The sequence below is a fragment of the Taudactylus pleione genome, unplaced genomic scaffold, assembly GCF_031769625.1.
Source record: "Taudactylus pleione unplaced genomic scaffold, aTauple2 ptg000571l, whole genome shotgun sequence".
Taxonomy (NCBI): Eukaryota; Metazoa; Chordata; class Amphibia; order Anura; family Myobatrachidae; genus Taudactylus; species Taudactylus pleione.
Window position 1 is genome coordinate 4,683,548 of NW_028284973.1, and position 23,827 is coordinate 4,707,374.

At 37.8% G+C, this 23,827-nt stretch overlaps 1 protein-coding gene across 1 annotated transcript in view; it reads right to left on the reverse strand.

Moving 5' to 3' along the window:
• MEOX2 (mesenchyme homeobox 2) overlaps positions 1-19,421 on the reverse strand; it is a 113,955-nt gene extending 94,534 nt beyond the window's left edge. Inside the window, exon 1 of the mRNA XM_088453146.1 lies at positions 18,714-19,421. Coding sequence (XP_088309272.1) covers positions 18,714-19,215 — 502 coding nt within the window. The 5' untranslated portion in view covers positions 19,216-19,421. The remainder of the gene's footprint in view (positions 1-18,713) is intronic.
• Between the last annotated feature and the right edge of the window lie 4,406 nt (positions 19,422-23,827).

The following is a 23,827-nucleotide window of genomic DNA, read 5'->3' on the forward strand; positions in this document are numbered from 1 at the left end:
ACATGCTTAAATAAATTATTTTTTACTGAGCATCCACTCCTGGAGTGCCATCTTCTCTTCAATGTCCATTGCCCAAATAATAGCTTATTTTTTATTTGGAATATATGGAATATATTTGGAATAGGAATACATATCTCTCTCTCTCTCTCTCTCTCTCTCTCTCTCTCTCTCTCTCTCCATTTTAACCCCTCAGTCCCGCACTGCTGCTGATTGAGATATATACATATATATGTGTTTATATGTTGTGATAGGATCACTGGTAAAGTGGTCTGTGTCAGGTACATTTGTCCCAGATTCCTGTCCTATGTGTTCTAAAAAAAAAAACCAGGAGAAGTCTGTGTTGTGAGCAGACTAGAATGTCGGCTTTTGGAAAAGCCGGTTTGAGACCTGGGGGTTGTGGGTGTGAGGAGAGGGTGGGCTCCACCCACGGCCACTCCAGGTTTTGGGCATTTCAGCCTGGTAACAGGCTCATTAGGGCTTCCAGCTGAGAGTGGCCAAGATATGCTTGGTTTGTTTGGGGCTGAGTGTCTCACCTGGGAGAGCAGGCAGGGAGTTTGCTCAGAGACACTTGGAAACCTAGCAGTGAGGACTGTGTTGTGCTTTTGTTGCTGGTGAGGGTATTAGGCCCTGCCAGGTTCTTGTAGTGAGGGAAATCACTTGTAAAGTTAGAGCCTAGACAGGGCTAGGATTTATATTTATGTTTTCTTTATGTAATTTCGGATATTGTACAATAAAGACTGGCACCGACCAGCTTGTACTCGCATCCAGACTGGTGTGCTGTTTCCCGGCTGCTGTGTGTGTAAGGAAGGAGTCCATCTACCCCAGGAGAGGGACCCCTAACCCGACTGAACGTTACAATATATATATATATATATATATATATACATTATGTACATGTGTATATACATACACACACACAACCTTGTCAGCTTTATGAAAACTGGTGACATGACACTTAGTACTCCAGACATCAGCTGTGTTTCAGTTTATTACAAAACACTGTTTTTTGTTGAGCTGACAAGGACCTGTGAGTGCAACAGTGTTTGTTGTGGAAATTTAACTGTTTCTGGAGACACCTGGGCATTTGCTGATTGGAGTAAGAGAGTGCTGACTATCTGCACCTATATCTATCTATATATATATATATATAGTGTGTAGAAGGCGGCACTCAGAAATCAGACACCATGGCTGCAGAGATAGTATTAACATTTTGAGACTTTATTATCTCTTCATCAGGACACATAATATACACATAAATCTACTGACCTTATAAACCCTTCCCCACGTGCGTCCAGCCAGCCACCGGGTCCCGCCAAGGATGCCCACTAGTGACGTCATCAGACTGTTCCGAGCAGCACAGCTGCACTAATTATGTTAATTATGTTGCACAATACAATTACAATGAAAAAACACAGTGATACAGTACATAAAATACCCTGAATAATCCCAAATTCTAGGTACAGGTAAACATAACTATACATATCAAAAATACAATTGTTTAGATAAATTATAAAACTTTCTTAAATCCAAGTTAATCTTACAGAATATATGAGGTTATTATTCTATAGGTTTAATTTGGATTTTATATATATATATATATATATATATATAAATCTGAAGCAATATATTTCATATGATGCAAGATTGATGCTAATATATGTTATAGGTATACCGTCTAGTAAAAAAAAGATCTCAAATAATGAGTAAATAAATGATAATAGTAACAATAATAATAATGAGTAGTAATGTAATTTCTTATAGTTGGTGGGTTCTGATGTCATTGCTTCAGTATTCATTATTGGTAGGTGTGGATTGCAAGTATAATGTAACATCTACTATAATTAATTACAGTGGTAAGTGAATTATCCCATATATTATGGTATATATCATAAATTCCAACTATATGAAACATTTCAACATGTTAAGATATGTATATGTCATTGATAAGTGATCTCTTCTTTTATAAAATCATTAACTTTAGTTTTGTGGCCTGCGATGAAATCATTTGAAACAATAAAATTTAGAACTCTTCGACCATTATAGTACCTTAGTGATAGGATCCCAGTGATTATAGAAATCTAACAGTAAAACCTAAATAATTTTTGAATCATAATGAATTGTTCTTATGTAAGGTATGTATATAATAAATCTTATTAAGCAATGAGTACTGAAACATTAAACATAAGTTTAGAAAATGTTTTAATTTCATCTATATTTTAAAATATTAAATTAATTCAATTTATGTCTATATACTTTTACATTACATTTCAGTTGCTAACATAAATAGTGGCTTCATTTTAAAACTATCATTATTAAAAAGAAAATAGTTTAAAATGTACTAATTATAATACTGCTACCTCAGTCATAGATATGGGTATTATATATAAATTGTCTTAAAAGAAAAAGGTAAAATTTTTAATAAAAATAGGGTGAAATAAAGGTAATTGTTTTGAAAGTGGAGTGAATAAAACTGAAATGTAATACAAGATAGAGATATTTATTTTTATATAAATGGTGATAGATTTATAGAGCTGCCTTTCAGAGTATATGGTCAGATCTAATATGTTAAATATTAATAGTGAAGTAATAATAAAATGGAAATGGAGACATAATTTATGGTTTGGTTTTTTTTAAAAAGGCAAAAATACATGAAAATTACCCCAGTCAAAACATTTTTTTAGTATTTCACAGTATTTGTTCTGTTTTCTGAAGTTAAGATTAAATTATTCATTCATAATTTTTTTTTAGATTTTATTCTTGCACAATTCTGTGATAATAAAATAAATTATGTATGCCAATCTATATAAATGTCTGAAGGTAATAAAATACAAAATATAAGGACTGGAAAACCATCACGTAAAAAATAGATCTTCATACACCTTCAGAGTACTTTCATATAATCAATTTGTGGAAAATAAATTCTTGCATTCAATGTAACATTTCTGCTACTGGGTCATTTTACATTGAATGGAGTCAAGTGAACCATGGAATAGTTTGAACAAAATAATATTCATTAGTAAATTTGAAACTGTTATAAATTATGACTGTACTAAAATATCTTCCGATAATGTAATATTCTGAAAAAGGATTAATAAGTTGGAAGTCAAACTTTTATACATTTTATATATTTTATAGCTATATCCAATTACATGCAAACTGGGCCAAAATAAAAAAAAGTATATCTTCCCTGGCAAACAATTTACTTCTCAGCCTCTCTTGTACCATATACATATATATATATATATATATATAATGTAGAAAAAAATGGCACTCGAGGTCTTTTAAAAATTCAATAGTGTGTATTCAAAAAGATCACAGCATGGTTCAATTCCAATTGGAATTGAACCATGCTGTGATCTTTTTGCATACACACTATTGAATTTTTAAAAGCCCTCGAGTGTCGCTGCTTTTTTTCTACAGTTTGTGTACTCTCTACAGATGGCACCTGGGCAAATCACTTTATGTTAGAGGAGTGCGGTCCGCATCGCCCCATATATATATATATATTTATATATATTTATATATTTATACAGTATATATAATATTTATAAAATGCACATATACATGCCGGCAAAACCAAACACTGTAAGTCTTTGAGTGATCGGAAAAAAACTGATATTTTAAAAGAAGTACTATTCAGTAAAAAAAAATAATAAAAGTAGGTTTTAATTTACAGTTCACTTTTAGTCTAAAGTTTAAGTACTTCCACATTCACTCAACAACTGGAAACTTAAAGTTCTAGACTGTAATTTCGTCTCCTAGTTTTATTTATAGCTTAGCATGTACATAACTCTTCTCAACTGCATGTAAGTACTTGGAACTCCATGTACAATATGTGTACTTTGTGTCAGCGGCCCTGGTACAACAAATTATATACCAAATACAGGCAACCATTAATGATAACTACATGAGCAAACTGGCTTCATAATAACAGCTATTTCTGTAAACGGAAAACATTATTTTAGCAAAGGTCGCTAATACTTCTGTAAAAACTCTGAATACTACGGTAATTGTCCTCACATTTAGCAAGATTACTTGTTACAAAGCAATTCCTTGCCTCCTCCTAAAGCCAGACTTAAAACCAATCTCCAAACAGTTCATGTTATATAGATTTTCTATGTATGGTATTAAATCACTTTAATAATCTTCAAAAACAGATATTAAATGTATAACATGTCTAGAAGTTTTCTTGCTCACTACTCATTTCCTTTACTAAAGAACTAAATTGAACTTACTTTAAGGAATGCATTAGGAGGCAGACCAGTTGGTCTCTCTTTACTCTGGATTTTTTTTTAAACTTTTTAAAAAAAAGTTTTGGGTATCATCATTTCTAATATTAAATATGTTATCATTCTATGTCAGTCTTCTATAGCTAGAATGCATTGTTTCATTCTCTTGATACTTGTTTTCCTTGAAATTATATTCTGCAATATACATATAGATATAATAAAAACAGCAACCCAAGAGGATAGATACATTAATATCAAAAGATGCTAGATAGACAGAGCTCTAGTGCGAATAGATACCATGTCATATTTGAAGTTTCCTGTGATAAGTAAATGGTGGATTCAGATTCTGCTGTTCCTCTTTAAGGGGCCTATTTATCAATTATTGGAAAAAATGACTGAAAAAACAACACCAATTATCAGTTTATCGTGATGCAGTAATTTATATTTTTTACACTTGTTTACTAAGTCAGCAGTACTGTGACAGCTCTTCCGAAATCCAGCTGCCACGGCTAAGATGTGTCCTGACGTACAATGTGAAGTGCATCACTTGCGGAATGTGCATAAAATGCAGTATAGCAAAAATTGTCAAGTAAAGAATTAAAGTGTCATGTAGAGCACAATACCATATATGAAGCTTAATGTGCAATACAGGGAGCATTCTGAGAAGACATATATAATACATATTCACATGGATGGGGGAGGGTGGGAGAAGGGTGATTTTACTGCATCTCTCTGTTGACTCTTCCAATATTATTATCTTTCTTTTCAATTAATCTAATCTTAGTTAAATAACAGTGCAGTGGTCCAGCAACATGGTGCTGTACTGATGGCAAGGAGCAAGCTGAGGAGGAGATGCAGAGACACAGGGGAGGTACAAGAGTGCTGTGAAGGGCATGGGATGGGTACTGATTACCCGAGCTCAGGCTTCACATTAGGGCCTGGCAGAAGACCGAGCCAGCAATTGAGGTGGAGGAATGCCATCCCACCCCCTCGGTACGAGCACAATTTTTGTGAATCTTTTACCGGTTGGCCATGCCCCGTCTCTAGATGTCTCCCAGGGAAGGCATCTCCACAGACAGTCTCAGTAAAACAAAACACAATCTGAAGAGTAGAGCCTTCAAGAACCAAAAACAACAATCCCTTCCTTGGAGTTTGATACATTTTAAAACTTTGTCATTCCCATAGAGCACATGGGAATGGAGCAGTGTAGTCTTATAAGAAGATGGGGGCCCTGTGCAATTTCTGAGCAGCCCCCCCAATGCGCTCCACTTATTCTCACTGTAGACTCATATGAGCAATTCATGAGGAACAGGAGCTGAGCCTGTGAAATAAATCATTCCTTAAAGCTACAGCTAAGAAACTTCCCAAAAACGTTGGTGGTGTAATTGCGTGCAGAAATAGTAGTAGTAGTGTATTGCTGCAACTATTATTGAATTTGGTAGTAGTACACGGTGATGATGTTAGTGGGTGTGATGTGCAAGCGTTGGTGTTAGTGCCTTGCAGTAGTGTATAATTAGCGAAATATAAAGCACCCCAGCAACAACAATAACAATATTCCACCATTCATAAAAATATGTGGGGGGCAGTGAGATTGTAATGAGGGACTGTAAGAATAAGTACGCACTTGCCAACTCTCCCTTATTTTCAGGTAGACTGCCTGAAATAGTAGTGATCTCCCTGAAGCAGGGCTGGTGTGAGCAGTGATGATGTCATCACTCTGGCCATCGTGTAAGAAACAATGAGGCGAAGAGTAAGATCGGATGTGTGCTACAAGAAAATGGCCCCCTCTTTCCAGCACACCAATGGCTATATGAGTGGCTGTGGGCCCAATGACGTGTATATATATCTTGTGGAACCAAGAGTTGAATGCTGCAAAGTGATTGCTTATAGTATCACCATGTTTCTGGGTTCAGACCAGGTGCACGCATTGGGCACGTGTGGTCATCTGGCTGTGCATGCATCAGTGGGGGAGGATTCCTCTCTGTAAAAAAAGCGTTAGAGTAGACCATAGGATACGGTGGGCTACTGCCATCCAACATCTACATTACGGCGCTTGGTGAATATTACAATATAGCAGTTCCCATGGAACATCTATGGGGTCTGCTTTTGTGATCGAAAATGAGGGACTCTAGTAGATATCTCCAACATACAGTCTGTGAATGCCTTTGCCTTACACACACAGATATATGCCGCTTAGAGTCTCATTGGGATGAGGTTGTATGTGGAAGGTATGTATTGGAATACTGCAGCAGGCAAAGGTTGATCAGTTGCACTGGAGGGACTGCAGGTGGTGCTGTTATATGTTGTGTTATGTTTCTTCTCCCTATGGTGCTATCATCTTCTCTATTGTAGAAGTCTTCATGTTATATACACATTATCATGTCTGCACCATTCAGTTATTCCACATGAAGCTTCCCTGTGTGTTTGATGTTCAAGGAAGCAGATTCTGCAATAGATTGTTATCAGTAAATAATAGCATCTGTGTGGTGGTTGTATTGTCTGCAATTTGGTAGATCAGTCGGCACACCAAATTCATTTATCCCTCATACCTACAGTAACTATCCCAGACTTTAAAGATTTGTCCTTGGATAATATTGTCCTTTGGAGGTGTCCTTATTTTTCCAGTATTGCCTGAATGCATAGTGCAATTTCTAATATTGCATATCTGTATGCTTGGCTGATACCGGTCATAGTTATCAGTACAGGTTGAGTCTCCCATATCCAAAATGCTTGGGACCAGGGGTATTTTGGATATCGGAATATTCCGTATTTTGGAATAATTGCATACCATAATTAAATATCTTGGGAATGGGACCCAAATATACACACAGAATGCATTTATGTGTTATATACACCTTATACACACAGCCTGCAGGTCATTTTATACAATATATTCAATCATTTTGTGGCTCAACCAAAGTTTGTGTACAGAAATGAAATTCATTTATGTTTCATATACACCTTATACACACAGCCTGAAGGTCATTTTATATAATATTTTTAATAATTTGTGCCTTAGACAAAGTTTGTGTACATTGAACCATCAAAAATCAAAGGTTTCTTTATCTCAGTCAGGCCAAAAAAATTCTGTATTTCGGAATATTTGGATGTGGGAGACTCAACCTGTATGTGCTTAAACCAGTTCTATTCTCAGTGTAAAAGATCCAGCTGCAGACATGCGTAATTGTGTATATACAGTGCTCTGCATAAGCGGGCATTACATTGCCACGCCCTCATTAAACTTTGCTTACGTTAGAATGCCCCTGTTACCGCAAAGTTACGTCCCTTCACCAGAGGCAGAAATGTGACTGAGTTGTTCCGGGGTGCGCACAACGCAAAAAACAGGCAATATACGCCTGCAGAACTGACCTACGTTAAACTCTGCCGCCACCTCTATGTAACGTTATTCTATGGGCTTTACAAGTATTTAGTTCTGAAGGATTAAGGGGTCTGTGTACTAAGCCTTAAATGGAGATAAAGTGAATGGAGATAAAGCACCAACCAACCAGCTCCTAACTGTCATTTTTCAAACTCAACCTGTAACATGGCAGTTAGGAGCTGATTGGCTGGTACTTTATCTCTGTTCACTTTATCTCCATCCAAGGCTTAGTAAATAGAACTCTATGATTCTAAAAAAAAAGGTGTAAAGTTGATGGAGATTTGGTGCAGATCAACAGAGACTCCCAGGAAATGAGTCAGGGGGAGATGTATCAAACCTTGGAGAGGGGATAAAGTGGAGAGAGATAAAATAACAACCAATCGGCTCCTAACTGTCATGTTACAGTTTGCAGTTTGCAGGAACTGAACTTTGTTTGATGAGTTAGATCATTACCTAGTTTCTCAGTAATAGACTCTCTGGATGATACACATGTAAAGGTCAATTATCATGCAGTTCATATAAGGAAAATGTATAAATATCCGTTAAGTGTTATTGTACCATTTTGTAGTTACTTATGACTGTACGGATAGCAAATGTTCAAATATGCTCCTGCACAGATTGCTGGGATCTTCATGTTTATTTGGTCATAGTTAAATTTTGTACCAAGATCTGGACTTTTCTGAAAATATTTTAGAAAAAAAATAGATTTTATAACAATAATGATGTAACTGCATAATAGTAACTGCACCAACATTTTTTTTATTATTACTATTATTAATAATAATAATAGTCATACAAATTTAACTGTTCTGTACTCTTCAGAAAATACCTTGAAATTGTGAAAATATGAACTTATTTTCATCAGTATGTAGTTATGATATAAAAGGAGTCCTGTCTTTAAAAACATAAAAAATATATATCAGTATATAAATACTATCTGTAGAATCATACATAATGTATATATTTTTTATGCCCTATAATATTTGTTTCTACATCTCTTAAGATCAGCACATTTGAATTTGGTGCAAGTTTTGTGAGTCATTTAATTCTACAGAAAGTAAAGGCACATTTTATGTTATTAGAAGGACACAAAATTCATTTTTAAAATTATGCATTGCTTGTCTCTGCATGACGTGTAGACTTATTGACGGGCAAAAATAATATTTCCAAATACTTCCAAATGCTAATATTTGATGTGTCATGTACCAGACTTGTTTTAAAATAATTGATATAGGCACAAAAAATACAATAACATTTTCCCAAGTGAATTTTAGTATATGCAATTATGTTTCTGCTTAATACATGAACAATGTATGTTTAGTACAATGTATAACTGTATTAGAGGGCTCCGAGGGATAACATGCTTATTGTAAATGATGACATCACTAGAAATGTTTTGCAGAACTTTTACAGAGTAAATTCCGCCACATCCCTAAACATTTCGCAGTAATTAGATCCCTGGAGGTACATGCGTGCATTTAATTTCTGCTATTGTGACTCCATAGGTGGGTCTGAATGATTAAAATATTAACTTCATGTGTACTTGAGTTTCTACCAACTGTACCAATATTTTACAACTACAACGGGAGCAGCTTAATTTGGGAGGAATGTTGCAGTGCCGCAATGAGAAAATGCACCGCATTGCACTGTATTAACTCCTGCTCCATATATTGATATGCAAACATAGGGGGGACTAGGGGGACCTGTCACTATTTGTCTTAAATAACCTGAATCTACAGTACATTACAAGCTTTCCTACATTATTTCATTGTATCCTACTGATTTTATCATTTATGTTAAAACCTCATTATAACACCAATATGTCTGCATTTTATAGCCAGTTTGAAACATTTATAAATGTTGAACTTGATATAATAATAATATATAATAAATTAAGAATAAAATATATATATGATGGTCTATTCCCTTTCGCTATAAACTATGCAGAAATATTTTTGGTATTGCTTATGGTAAAATAATCACCTGCAAGACTTAAATCTACGCTGTTCTCATTTATTTTTATTTTCAAACTCATTATTCATGGTTAAATATTGTAAATAAATAAAATATATATTTGGTAAAGAATTCAAGAAAATAACTTATACTTTTCACATTTTGCGATTCCTGAGATTTATTGGAACTGAATTCTTACTCAGCAAAACACCACTCAATCTGTACCAGAGACACCAGGCTGCAACTTTAACCAGACAGGTATTTGTTTTAAATATGTACAAAGTCGCATATGAAGCACAACGGAACTTGGCAAGAAAACATAGCTGTGCACATCTGTAGCACTTACAGATTATACAGATTCATACTTATTCGCACACTTATGTAAAAATGTTGAATATCAATTTAATCAATGCAATCTCGTTACCCGTAATTGTCGCATCCGATTGTTTAAATTGAAGAAGACGCTCGCCGCATGCAGAATCGCACAGGACCTGGCACGCCGAGAAGGGCAGTTTGGTGCGAGTGTGCCAGTAGTGTATGAGGACACATCTGTACTTTTCAGGTCCACGTCTGCTTGTATTTGGCAATGCAAGGAATAGAACAGGCTTTAACATTTTATTTTCTATGTTTCAACTAAAAATTGCCATAATATCATGATACACTTTCTAAAAAAAAAATAATATTAATTTATTATTATGACAAAGAACTATTTTAAAAACATGCATATTTTTGAAAGGTTGCAGGGCAATAAATTTTAGTTACTATTATCCCTGCGGATAGGGATAAAATATTAGTTATCCCAATATATTTCCAAGAAATCCAACTTAATGATACTGTGCTCTCTGTTTAAAACGGATTGTTTGGGCTAGCTCAGTAATGCGTCTGTGGAGCCTTTATCTGAAATACATTACTAGGTGTAAAAGAGAATAATATGGCTTAAGATAAGCAGAAATTTACAGTGACATATTTGGGATAAACAGTGCTCTATAGTGTCAGTTATGTTAATGTGAAGGAGGCCTTTGCCTTGTTCTCAGCAACTTACAAAACTTCTGAGGATGAATCAGACAGAATCAGAAAAATGTTGTACTTTTGAGCTGTGGACCTGAGCCCAGAGATAAAGAAGTATATCTGTAATAAGCAGTCACTATGTCCCTCCCATACCATCCAACATGCGTTGTAGCATATCCAAAGGCTTTGGGGTTACAAGAGATTACACAATTATTATTACAAAGTACATTCTCAGAGCAGAGAGAAGAAATAAAAATAGATAATTACTTAACAATGAAAACACACCATCAACAGATTTTTGCCTATACAGTGTTAACTATAAAAATAAAATTGCAAAATATCTGATTGATAGCTGGTTGCTAAAAGTAACAAAATAGCTGATACATGTAAAAAAAAAAAAAAAGACCTGTCAAACAAAAATATAGTATACCTAAGAAGTCATAGCCACAAGAAGACGACATAGGCATTCAACCTGGTGCCTACAGAGAGTTTAAGGAAATCTAGTCACTTTTACATATACCAGAATGTCCAGGAGACTCACAAATTTTGGGATGTCATCTCCATCTATGAGGAGATTAGACATCCTACAGATATGTCCTCTTGCATCTTTTCTGCCTTCGCAACAAATTGCGCCACGAGTCATGTTACCTCTAGCGGATATGCGCACTGCATTCACACCCTCAACTCCACAGGAATGTATGGTGCGATCGCAGCACACGCCATATAGTAACGTAGCATATGCTGCTGCGGGTAATCATATGGCGCAATGCGTCCGCAGGTTTGTAGCGCGATCGGTAAGGATGTAAGAGGACACATCTGTACTTCTCTTTCTCGTGAAGTTGGGCCCAGATGACACAAAATGCATCATCGGGTGGAGCTTGGTGAAACACGTTGTTATAGCTCCCACACTTGCACCTTGGACCTCCACAACAAAAAGTAGGCAAGTATGGTTTAATAACTCTAGTAGGTCACTGCGCCATTTCTAGGAGAACAATTGGGGGTTGAACTCCCATCGTCATAACTTTCCTGTTTTGGTCACAGTGCCCCTGTTCTCAAGCTCAGCGCCTCAAAATATTTCAGGTACAGTATTTATAGCTCTTCGCACAAAAAATAAATAAAATAAATCACAGCAAAAGTAGCCTCCTATATAGCATAATAGGATAATATTCAAAATCCCACCATTTCCCCTAGTGCATAAAAAACAGCCATTCGCTTGAACTAGAATCCAGTGGGTTCATTCAGTGAGAACTGGTAAAATGACTGAGGCACGAGGCATAAAGCGAGGTCACCAGTGTATCGATTGGTTTGAATATTGGTTCAGATCAGGAAGTGGCTTCCCCCTATATGCTGACATAGCCTAGTTGTGTTTTCTACGTAAAGGCCCCCATACATCAGCAATTGATTGTGTATAAAAATCTTTCCCTTTTTCAATCGATTGTGGCAATTCTGCAATTTGCAATCGATTGTGTATAAAAATCTTTCCCTTTTTCAATCGATTGCAGATTGCAGAATTGCCACAATCGATTGAAAAAGGGAAAGATTTTTATACACAATCAAATGCTGATGTATGGGGGCCTTTAGATTCAGAGTATACAGATGTTCACATCAATTAATCAGATTTCCTCACTTACTTTGCTGTGTGAAAATATTTGTAGAAGATCAACAAGTCCCGAAGCTTAAAATATTGGTCACCAATGTCTCTTAATAAAAACATGGTAGTGCCGCCGACAAAAATGTATATTGTTCTAGTGGTAACAATTGTTTTTGTGTCAGTCTGTTACAAATAATTACGAATCTTTAGTTGTAACGCAAGTAACTTTAACTTGTGCATCAATTGTATAATATCTGTTACAGATGAGTAATTTATTAGAAACTCTTGTCAAATATTAGCAATGACATACCTGCTTACAGAAGTCTATAAGTCTACATTTTAGCCAGTGTTCTCTGCCCAATAGCAAAGCACATGGTCTGGAAGCTGGTGCCCACAGTCTTTTTCAGGTCTGGGAGCCCCTGGCTGGTCTATAATAAACTTATAATTTACAGGTACAGTAGCATAAGATATATCAGTAGGTAGATGCAGAGAATACAGTGACTATATAGGAGTTTTTTTTTATATCTTATATGGAAACTCGCTGTGCAAAAAGTTCTGGAAACTAGGAAGGAAATAAAGTAAATTATTGGAGCTGTTGGGTGATTTTGTCATATAGACAGACATTATTACAAAGTGTTTCTTCCTACAGTTAATATGAGGAGCTCTGCTAAACAATTTAATAAGGAGAATGCCGGGGATAGTGTGGGAGAGACAGGGAACTTTCTCATGTGCTTTAGTAGATTTACGGAGAAACATCTTATCCACAGGACCCACATAATAAATTCCATAACTACATCCAACTGTATATATATATATATATATATAGATAGATTGATAGATACCTTAGATGATAGAGATCGAAGATAGAGATAGAGAGAGATAGCCAGCGAGAGATAGAGTGAGAGACGTGGCACAACTTAAACGATCTGTCGCCACAGATGGCGATTTGTACTTTTTCTGGAATTGTGCGACGTTGTTGCATCGTATTCGCACATAAAGGCAACCAGAGAGCACCAGGGGCACTAAATTAGAACTTTTCTCGCCCAGGAATTAGTATTAAGTGTGTATAAACTATAAAGGCGCAGATTTAGCGTAACCATACATGGTAGAAGGCACGGTGTGGCCGCTCGTAGTGGTACTCTGTGTTCTGCTGATTTTCTTTTTGTACCAGATTTGTGACTTGGTTGCACACAGAAGTACATGTACTGCCAGCCCCCCCATAGTTTGTGTGCCTTTGCATTGTACTTTTGTTGCATTAGTGATGCAACTAAGATGCATACTTGCTTATTTTTGAAAAAGACACTTGACCAGGGCTTGATTAGAACCCATGGGCCTGGGGCTGAAAATGCTCAAGGGCTAATATTGAGAAGAGGAGTAGCTGTGACCTATGGCTGTGGCCAGAACCATGTAAGTGTGTACACCCCCTACGCTATCAGCCCCATGGTTTCCATAAATACATAAAAATAGAAAAATTGCATAATTTTGCAGAAAAAATGTAATACTTAGAATTTAAGGCTGCAATGATGATGGGCCTATTGTTATGTGGAAGCCTGGAGCTGTAGTTCCATCCGCCTCATTGTTAAACTGGCCCTGCACTTGACACAGTATAGTTGCAAAGTCTGTGGCAAGCCAAATAGCCCCACCAAAAAGGGCTATTTGGTGCAATTTGAGCAAAGGTGAATGTGGACACATTTGTGGATGGAGAATCGTTTTATAGAAAGATAGACAAATACATAGAAAGAGCTGAGATAGACAGATAGATGTGAAACATTGTAGATGCTAGATAGATAAATTAACAGATAAATATACATAATAAGCGATAGATAGATAGATAGATAGATAGATAGATAGATAGATAGATAGATAGATAGATTCACATACTGTAGATAGAGATATTGTAGATTTGAGATAAATAAATAGATATATAAATATACAATAGATAGATACATAGATAGATATGATATGGATTGTTAATAGATGTGAAAAAGATAAATAGATGATAGATAGATAGATAGATAGATAGATAGATAGATAGACAGACAGATAGATAGATAGATAGATAGATAGATAGATTAGATAGATATGAGATAGATAGATATATAAATAGACGATTGATAGATATTTAGAGCTAAATAAACGATATGAGATAGATAGATAGCAATGATATATGTAAAATTATGAATGTGCACTTTTTTTACATGATCCTATAGACGTGGAATTAAAGAAATAAACTAAACAGACCCATATTAGTTTCCTTAGTAAGAGGTAAGCTCACAGAGGTATAGATAGAGGTAGGTAATTATACTGACCCTCTTTATGTAGTCACGCCTACTGTATTGAGCCTCAGTCTGTACAATAAGGGAGCTTTGTAAAAGTTACCAAGGGTATTTTTCTAAAAATCACAAGTTGGTTGTTGGTGTTCTGCAAGCTTACTTAAAGAGCGAGTACCTGCCGCCTCGGTCTGGGTTACAAAATAAAGTCTGGAAGAACAATAATAATATTACTGCTACTACTACTAGTACTACTACTACTAATAATAATAATAATAATAATAATAATATAATACTACTAATAAACGACCTGTTTGTTGAAGTGATATTAACGTTACACAGTATGCAAATGTAAAGTCAAAATTGAAGTAATTATATAGTTAAAGGCAGGCACTCTGCAGACACACACACACGCATGTACAGTCTGTGGAATTGTGCACATAAACACAAACTGCATGAGAACAATTCACATGTACTAAGTGCTTTTAGAAATACACTGTATGCAACATCTGATGTTTATGGGAGTACAAGCCCCAGCATGCCCTGTCATTAAAATACTCTCTGACGTGAGATATGTGTAGAGTCTGGTATCTGCCAAATGAATGGAATCAGAACATATGTGCATTTTTATTTAATCCCATGATTGTAAGATGGCATGCCAAGGGCACGCTGGTACTTGTAGTTCCACTACTGTTAGTAACTTAGTTCACCAATGTGTTATACACACCAAAGATACGTTGTGAGACCGCCAGCAGTAATATTTTTATATTATAACTTACATCTTTGGCGTTACAGCCTGCACTATAATTATTTGATATAGCAAAACTCATCCTGCAATATTTGCAAGAAAAAAATTAACTTGTCACCTGTTACTGTCATGTTCACAAACAAAAAGTTACAGCTAAAAGCCACCTGCGTTCACAGCCTGATCTGCAATAGAATATAGAACTATAAAAGTATAATATTAACAAATCTTTAATGCCAGCTTCAAAATAAAAAAAAGTATCATTTACATATACAAGGGCAATATTTTGCGACCGCATTTTAATACATAGAGAATAAAAGTTAAATCTGCACTTTAACAAGGCAGCCAGAAAATACTTTGCTTTACAATAAAAGCAGACGATAAATCTCCCATTCAGTTTAATTCATTTGAATGTGGTTATCGTTAAATAGACTATGCAAAGTCTGCAAACAGTTGCGTAACTGAAGTATAATGAAAGGCCCATTAACTTTCTGTTTTTACAATGCACACAAATATTGCCATCAAAAACAGAAGTTTCTTATTGAAATCAGGCATTGCTAGTTGCTTCCCCACTCAGCTTACTTCATGCCCAGCGAAAATATACAGAAGGATGTTTTCCCAAGTTCTCCCCTAGGAAAAGGACATTGCTTAGGTGCTGAAATGGGCCCTTTCAGATAAATTTGATCAATATGTTAGTAAACATTGATATTGGAGCACTCAAAAAGTGAGATAACTATTTTATTTTAATGAAATACATAATTTATTTTATAGTTGTGTATTATGTCCATTAAGCCTTTCCTTTCTCACTTGTGCGGGGAGCTGTCTACTTGTTTTTGGTCTAGCAATCAGAATATATTCTTGAAATTATTTTTTAAAAACGACCTGGATATTATTTTTGATATTTTATAAGATCATCCACAATAAACTGTTGTGATGACAAGCAATTTATTTAGTTGCAGTTCTAAAATTATTTTGATTAATTTACTGTGTAACCTTTAATTATTGCAATGCATTAGATGTAAAGACAAAAATATGATACATATTATATAGTGGTTTTTGCCCAGAATTTTCAGATGAATAAGTGCATTTTTTTAAAAGTAGTGGGATAGTGAATTAAATATGTAGTTATTTACTGATAGGAAGCATAATATATCATATAATAGATACAATAGGATTCAGACTCTATTATGTAACAGGTCAGTGATGACTTAATCAGTGATACTATAAAAGAGAATAATAATAATAATAATAAGAAGAAGAAGAAGAAGAAGAAGAAGAAGAAGAAAATATTTATTCAGCACTTTTCTACCAATAGGGCTCAAAGTGCTTTGCATGTGCATTTTAAAACATAAAATATACAGAATAAATTTAAGTTACTGAATTCAAATTAATGCTAGACACTAGTGTGTGGCAGTTTGGCTCATTATCCATAAATCATATTTTATAAGCAAAGCATTTCTATTTTCTTAACTTTTCCTCTCTAAATATTATCTTTCAGATTTCTAGATATTATTTTAAAAGTATTTGGCATACTATAATTCAATTGAGTTTATAGAATATTTAATAAAGCTATTGCATGTGATTTAAATTGACAAAATATCATTAAGTAGAATTTTACTAAATTAAAATGTAAACACCAAATTTCAGACTAACATTGGAGACATTTTTGAAGCTCACATAAACCTGAAAAATCTCAGCATCAGATAGCTTGTTAATTTGACTACAAAAGTAATAACTCTTAGATATATTGTGAAGTATGTAAAAATCAAACAAAAGAAAGAAAAAAACAGATTGCAGAATGTGCTGTGAAAAACTTATGCAAATAATTTTTACTCATGTAGTTTATCTATGACAAGTGCTAATTTATGCTGTGTTGTTTTCATTTATTATATTAATAGTTATGGAAAATGATTATAATCATAAATATAAAATATGCACGTGCTTGCGTGAGTGTATACATTATATTTTATTATTTAATTGCACTATAATTAAAATATGTAATTATTTTATAACAAGACATATTTTGTAATGCCTCGTATATGAAATGCTGTACCTGTACATATATTTAGACCATTTTTATTCTGTTTTGTGACATTGCAGAGATAATGTTCAAAAGTCTTGCAAATAATACACTCAATATACCTAATATATGTCTCTGGTACAAATGCTGTCTAACCTGGTCATTTGTTTGCATGTTATCTTTTCATTGCATTAATTAAATTAAATGGCACAGTAAATAACTGTAATTGAATGTAATTCTGTAGACTCTCAAAATGTGTTATTACACTGCCAGACTTATTACTGACAATGACAATAAATTTTGCAAGCTAATGGCTTTAGTCAGTAACATAATTACTGTTACAATAAAAAAATACAAATATTTCACATAATAAAGTCTTTCTAGTCTACAAATCAATCAGGTTGTACTATAATGCCTCTGTTGATAAATCCTGAGTCTAGGCCACTAATTAACACTTAGTTTATATGGATTATACAGATGAATTACTGTCCCCTAAACTCTTACTTATACAAAAATGTTATGGCATATTAATGGTGGTCCACTCTAGTGCTAATAGGATAATGAGTGGAAAAATAAGCCATGTTTTTAAAAGTACATGCACAGAAGTCCATTATACACATCGCAAGAGTAAATCACTCAGTCCCTGCTAAAATGTTAGTAACTGCAAACAGGATTACACTAATATTTATGCTGATTGTGCTAAACCAGAATTACCGCATGTGAGGCATAAAATGTGTCAGATGTTTTTATATCAGAATATCTTTGAAGATTTTTCAGCCAAAAACTGTTGTGCAGCAATATTTTCTCAAAATGATTTTATATTTGGAGAGCTCACACCCAAATGTGCAGTTTAAAAAAAAAATTCTGTTCAATTTAAGTCCCGATTGTTTGTGGAAGTTCTACTTTCATTTTACGATGATTTCAAAAAGAAAAAAAATAAATAAATAAAACTATTCTTATTGGTTCACCTAAGTTACACAAAAATACGTACCTGTGTAAGTTAAACATGCTAAAAGTAATACATTTGTGACAGCCCTGCTGTGCATACATTAAAGAATGTACTACTGTCACGCTAACGTGCAAACGCACTAAAATGACAAACTGCGCTGAAGCACTCAACTGTTGAGCGTTACAGACGGAATACACATTGCAATATAAAATAACTATGTCTTACTGCAGTTTCATTAGAGAAATAATTGATTTTCCAATTTTAATATTTATTAATGATGGCACTTTGACTATAGGTAGGTAATGTCATTCTGCAACTTAAAGGTTTTGTCTAAGATGCAGTAAAATATAACCTTATGTAGCCTTTATATAAATAGGGAGGTAGAGACAAGATAGGAATATATAATACTACTGCCACTGAAGATTGGACTTTAAATTGTGAAACATTATAACAGAGAACACTTAGCTCTGGTGCAAAGTTTGGTCAACTGCAAGGTGCTACAAGGCAAACATGGCCAATGCAATGTCAAGCAAGGTGCCCTCCTCCATCCATTATATGTGTTCTCTTACCTGAGCTGTCACTTTTTCTTTTCCCCGACCTTTTCTCTGTGTCGGAGGGGGAGAGGGTCTGCCTGCCATAGTCCCCACTCACACAAACTGAACCAGAAGAGTTAGTGCCCAAGTTAGACGCATTTGAACACAAAATGGGGGGGCTGCTTCCTAGTTCTGGGGGCCCAGAATCCTGCTGAAGGCAAAGGCTATGTCTTGTAGAGGCAAGAGGCGAGGACATCTGAGGAATGTGCCAATTAGACTGCAAGCTCTGGTGCTGCTGTTGCTGGTGGTGGTGATGGTGGTGGTGGTGGTGGTGATGCCCTCTGTGATGCTGGCCTCCAAACATGCCCTCCTCATTAGGATAGCCAGCGATTATGCAGGAGGAGGAAGAAGTGGACAAGTCAGGATAGGACATGTGGTCTGTTCTTCCATGGAGGGCAAGAGAAGATTGGGTAAAGGGGTGCAAGCTCTGCGAGGTGGCATGGGGGCTGCGCAGGCAGCCAAAAAGTGTGTGTTCCATCGCATGCAAGTTTCAAGTTGCAGGCAGCAGATTTAGAAAGGATTAAACTCCACAACGCTGTCACTTTTCACTGTAAAATGATATTTTCCCCAAACAGTGACAGCGCACTCTTAGCAGGGATCAGGTAATCCAGGTCTTCAGCCTGGTGGCCGGTCTTCTTGGATTAAACACTGTACACTGACCAGGATGAGTTTTCTCTGAGCTACTCAGATGTCATGAGTAGGAGAGGTTACAGGCAGCAGAAGGTGGTCCCATGGATCGGCTTTAAGGGGGAAACAGCTATGAGAGGATATAAATAGTGTGTAATGTGAGCCGGGGGCTGGCTTAGCAACACAGCACTGACCACAAGCTTTCTCCAAAACTTTAACACAGATCTCTGCAAGATGCAACAGCATCCCTGCGCTGTACACTCACAGCTCAAAGGAGCACCGAGCGCTGCGAGCCTGGAACATGCGTCCTATCAAATGATCAGTGTCTTCACTTTCCAGTGACACTGCAACCCTTACAACAATTACAATCTTATGTTTGGAATGTCACAGCCAGGGGGAATGTAAATGTCACAGAAATATCTGCTGCCACTCGGGAGAGCAATATCTGACTTCCTAAATAGTGAGTGTCAGCTCTTGGTTACATCAGCACAGACAATGCAAAGTAGAAATAAAAATGCTGTCCAGAAATTTTTGAATGCACTGAATATACAATATAATAATACTAATATTACTAACAAAAAAACAACACGTTTAGAAACTTCTCTAGTAAAAGACTGGGAAACTGCGCAGACGCAACTTACATTTTTATGTGCAAATGTCCCCTATTTGACGTCCAGTTAATTACGCAGGAGGATGACCTCATCGCGTTTTTCTTCGCACAGATGGTTTGCTGTGAAGTCTCATTTGAAAGTCACAACAGTAAGAAGATAGCGAAGCTGGCTTTAGTTTAGAAAGCGTCAGACACTGAAATTTAGATTTAAAAAAAAATTGTATATGTGCATATACAGTATTAATATGAAATTTTCCTGTATAAAAAATCCCACTGAAAGTAGAGGCCGTAGCACAATTACCTCCTCTCGTTTTTCAGGCTCAAAAAAGTTCAAAAACAGGTGCAATTATCACTCTTTGATGCTCATTAGAATATCCAGTCCTAAAAATAAAAACTTATTTTTTAATTTGTGTACAGAAGCAGGAGTGGCAAAGTTTCTCCATGTAATACACAAAACCCCTGTGTTTACACACAGCACACATTTTCTCCAATTAAAAATTCCGTTGTCTGATCATAGTAATAATGGAGTGATTTAAAAAAAATAAAAAAAATAGGTGTGCGGTGTTATATTAAAAAAACGTATAAACAGTTTTAAGCTGCATTTTTTTAAGGTTTGGAAATAATCCCTCCAAAAAATGTAACAACCACGGACAGATTTGCCATTAATGAACTTTTCCATAGGGAACCTAGGGCCTGATTCAGAGCCGGTCGCTATTTGCGCTCGCTCGTCCAGAAAATAGGGGTGGCTATTCAAATGAACCGTTCGCTGTTTGCGGTCTGTTCACGCCTCTAGGTCTGAACGAGCGAACAAAACTTGCGGCCGTTTTTTGGGAAACTACGCCCCCTGTCCGCTCGCATCCTACGTCATGTCCGCTATCTATTAGATTAATCGAGTACATCGGACAGGGTATGAGCTGCTCGCTATTCTTGTGGTTGGTTTTTGCTACCACAATTTTGCGAGCAGTTCTGGCTATAAAATAACCCAGTGATGTGGTCAATGACGCTGCTGTTTTAAATATGCACACCCACAAAACGCCCGTTTTGACCTTTAAGCACGCCTGCGATCGGATCTCCACTCCCCGTTTTCAAGCACCTTCCCCTGTTACCACCCACATACGCCTCATCCTGTCACTCAAATTAGCAGGCATTCGCTATTTTGCGAGCACATGAATTTCGGCCGCACTGACTGGTTCGTGCATGCGTATAACGATCCGTACGCATGCGCAGTTGGGCAAACATCGCTCGGAGCGAACGAGCTGCCACTTACGAGTGGCTCTGAATCAGGCCCTTAGTGTTTGCGGATCTCAAAATTCCGGGAGTGTGTGTCTTGTAGTTAGGTACAGTGCATCAAATGTGAGAGGACAGACAGCATGAGACAGGTGTAGGGTTAGACACAGTGAGACAGGCAAGGTGATAGACAATGAGAAAGACAGGGTGACAAAGACAGAGGGTAAGCAATCAACGTGTCCTTGGCTGATTGTTAATAAAGCTGGTTGTTTTATCAGCACTCACTCCCACCCCACAATAGAAAAAGAGCATTTCATTATCGTAGTAAAAACAAAATCCAAAAAAGCATTTAATTATTGTATTGTTATGTTGAGCGCAGTAAAATCACATCTCTGATGGCAAAATACTGCTGTGGATGTGTGATTGTGTAATTCTGACGCTACCCAAAAAAATCAATAAATAAAGGCAATCCTCAGACAAAATTCCAATTGTTCGATCATATGTATATTGTGTACATGGTAGTATTGCTCTTTTTTTTATAGCAAGCTCCAAAAATTCAGGGTACTACCATGGATTGACTCTGACAACACCTCTGGCCACAAGCACGGTAGGCAACAACTTCTCCAGTCAGCCTCTCCGGCCACAAGCACCTGCAGGCGACAACACCTCTGGCCAGCCTCTCTGGCTACAAGCACCTGTAGGCAACAACACCTCCGGCCACAAGCACATGCAGGTGACAACACCTCTAGCTAGCCTTTCCGGCCACAAGCACCTGCAGGTGACAACACCTCTGCCCAGCCTCTCTGGCTACAAGCACCTGCAGGTAAGCACCTGTAGACAACTACACCTTTGGTCACAAGCACCTGCAGGTGACAACACCTCTGACCACAAGCACCTGCAGGTGACAACACCTCTGGCCAGCCTCTCTGGCTACAAGCACCTGTAGGCAACAACACCTCTGGCCACAAGCACCTGCAGGCTACAACACCTCTAGCTAGCCTCTGCGGCCACAAGCACCTGCAGGCTACAACTCCTCCGGCCACAAGCACCAGCAGGCAACAACACCTCCAGCCACAAGCACTGTAGGCAACAACTTCTCCAGTCAGCCTCTCCGGCCAAAAGCACCTGCAGGTGACAACACCTCTGGCCATCCTCTATGGCTACAAGCACCTGCAGGTAAGCACCTGTAGGCGACAACACCTTTGGTCACAAGCACCTGCAGGTGCCAACACCTACGGCCAGCCTCTTCAGCCACGAGCACCTGCAGACGACAAAAGCTCTGACCACAAGCATCTGCGGCGACAACACATCCGGTCAGCCTCTCCGATCACAAGAACCTGCAGGTGACAACACCTCCAGCCACAAGCACCTGCAGGCTACAATACCTCCAGCCACAAGCACCTGTAGACGACAACACCTCCGGCCACAAGCACCGGTAGGCAACAACACCTCCGGCCACAACCACCTGTAGGTGACAACACCTCCGGCCACAAGCACTTGCAGGCTACAACACCTCTGGCCACAAGCACCTGTAGGCAACAACTTCTCCAGTCAGTCTCTCCGGCCAAAAGCACCTGCAGGTGACAACACCTCTGGCCAGCCTCTCTGGCTACAAGCACCTGCAGGTAAGCACCTGTAGGCGACAACACCTTTGGTCACAAGCACCTGCAGGTGCCAACACCTACGGCCAGCCTCTTCATCCACGAGCACCTGCAGACGACAATACCTCTGACCACAAGCATCTGCGGCGACAACACATCCGGTCAGCCTCTCCGATCACAAGAACCTGCAGGTGACAACACCTCCAGCCACAAGCACCTGCAGGCTACAACACCTCCAGCCACAAGCACCTGTAGATGACAACACCTCCGGCCACAAGCACCGGTAGGCAACAACACCTCCGGCCACAAGCACTTGCAGGCTACAACACCTCTGGCCACAAGCACCTGTAGGCTACAACACCTCCAGCCAAAAGCACCTGCAGGTGACAACACCTCTGACCACAAGCACCTGCAGGTGACAACACCTCTAGCCAGCCTCTCCGGCCACAATCCACCTGCAGGCTACAACACCTCCAGCCACAAGCACCTGTAGGTGTCAACACCTCTGGCCACAAGCACCTGCTGGTAACAACATCGTCGGTCACAAGCACCTGCAGGTGACCACACCTCTGGCAAGCACTGTAGACAACAACTTTTTCAGTCAGCTTCTCCGGCCACAAGCACCTGCAGGTGACAACACATCTGGTCACAAGCACCTGCAGGTGACAACACCTCTAGCCAGCCTCTCCGGCCACATGCACCTGTAGGCAACAACACCTCCAGCCACATGCACCTGCAGGCTACAGCACCTCTGGCCACAAGCACCTGTACGCTACAACACCTCCGGCCAAAAGCACCTGTAGATGATGACACCTTTGACCACAAGCACCTGCAGGTGACAACACCTCTAGCCACAAGCACCTGCAGGCGACAACACCTCTAGCCAGCCTCTCTGGCCACATGCACATGCAGGCTACAACTCCTCTAGCCACAAGCAACTGTAGGCGACAGCCCCTCTGGCCACAAGCACCTGCAGGCTACAACACCTCCAGCCACAAGCACCTGTAGGCATCAACACCTCCAGC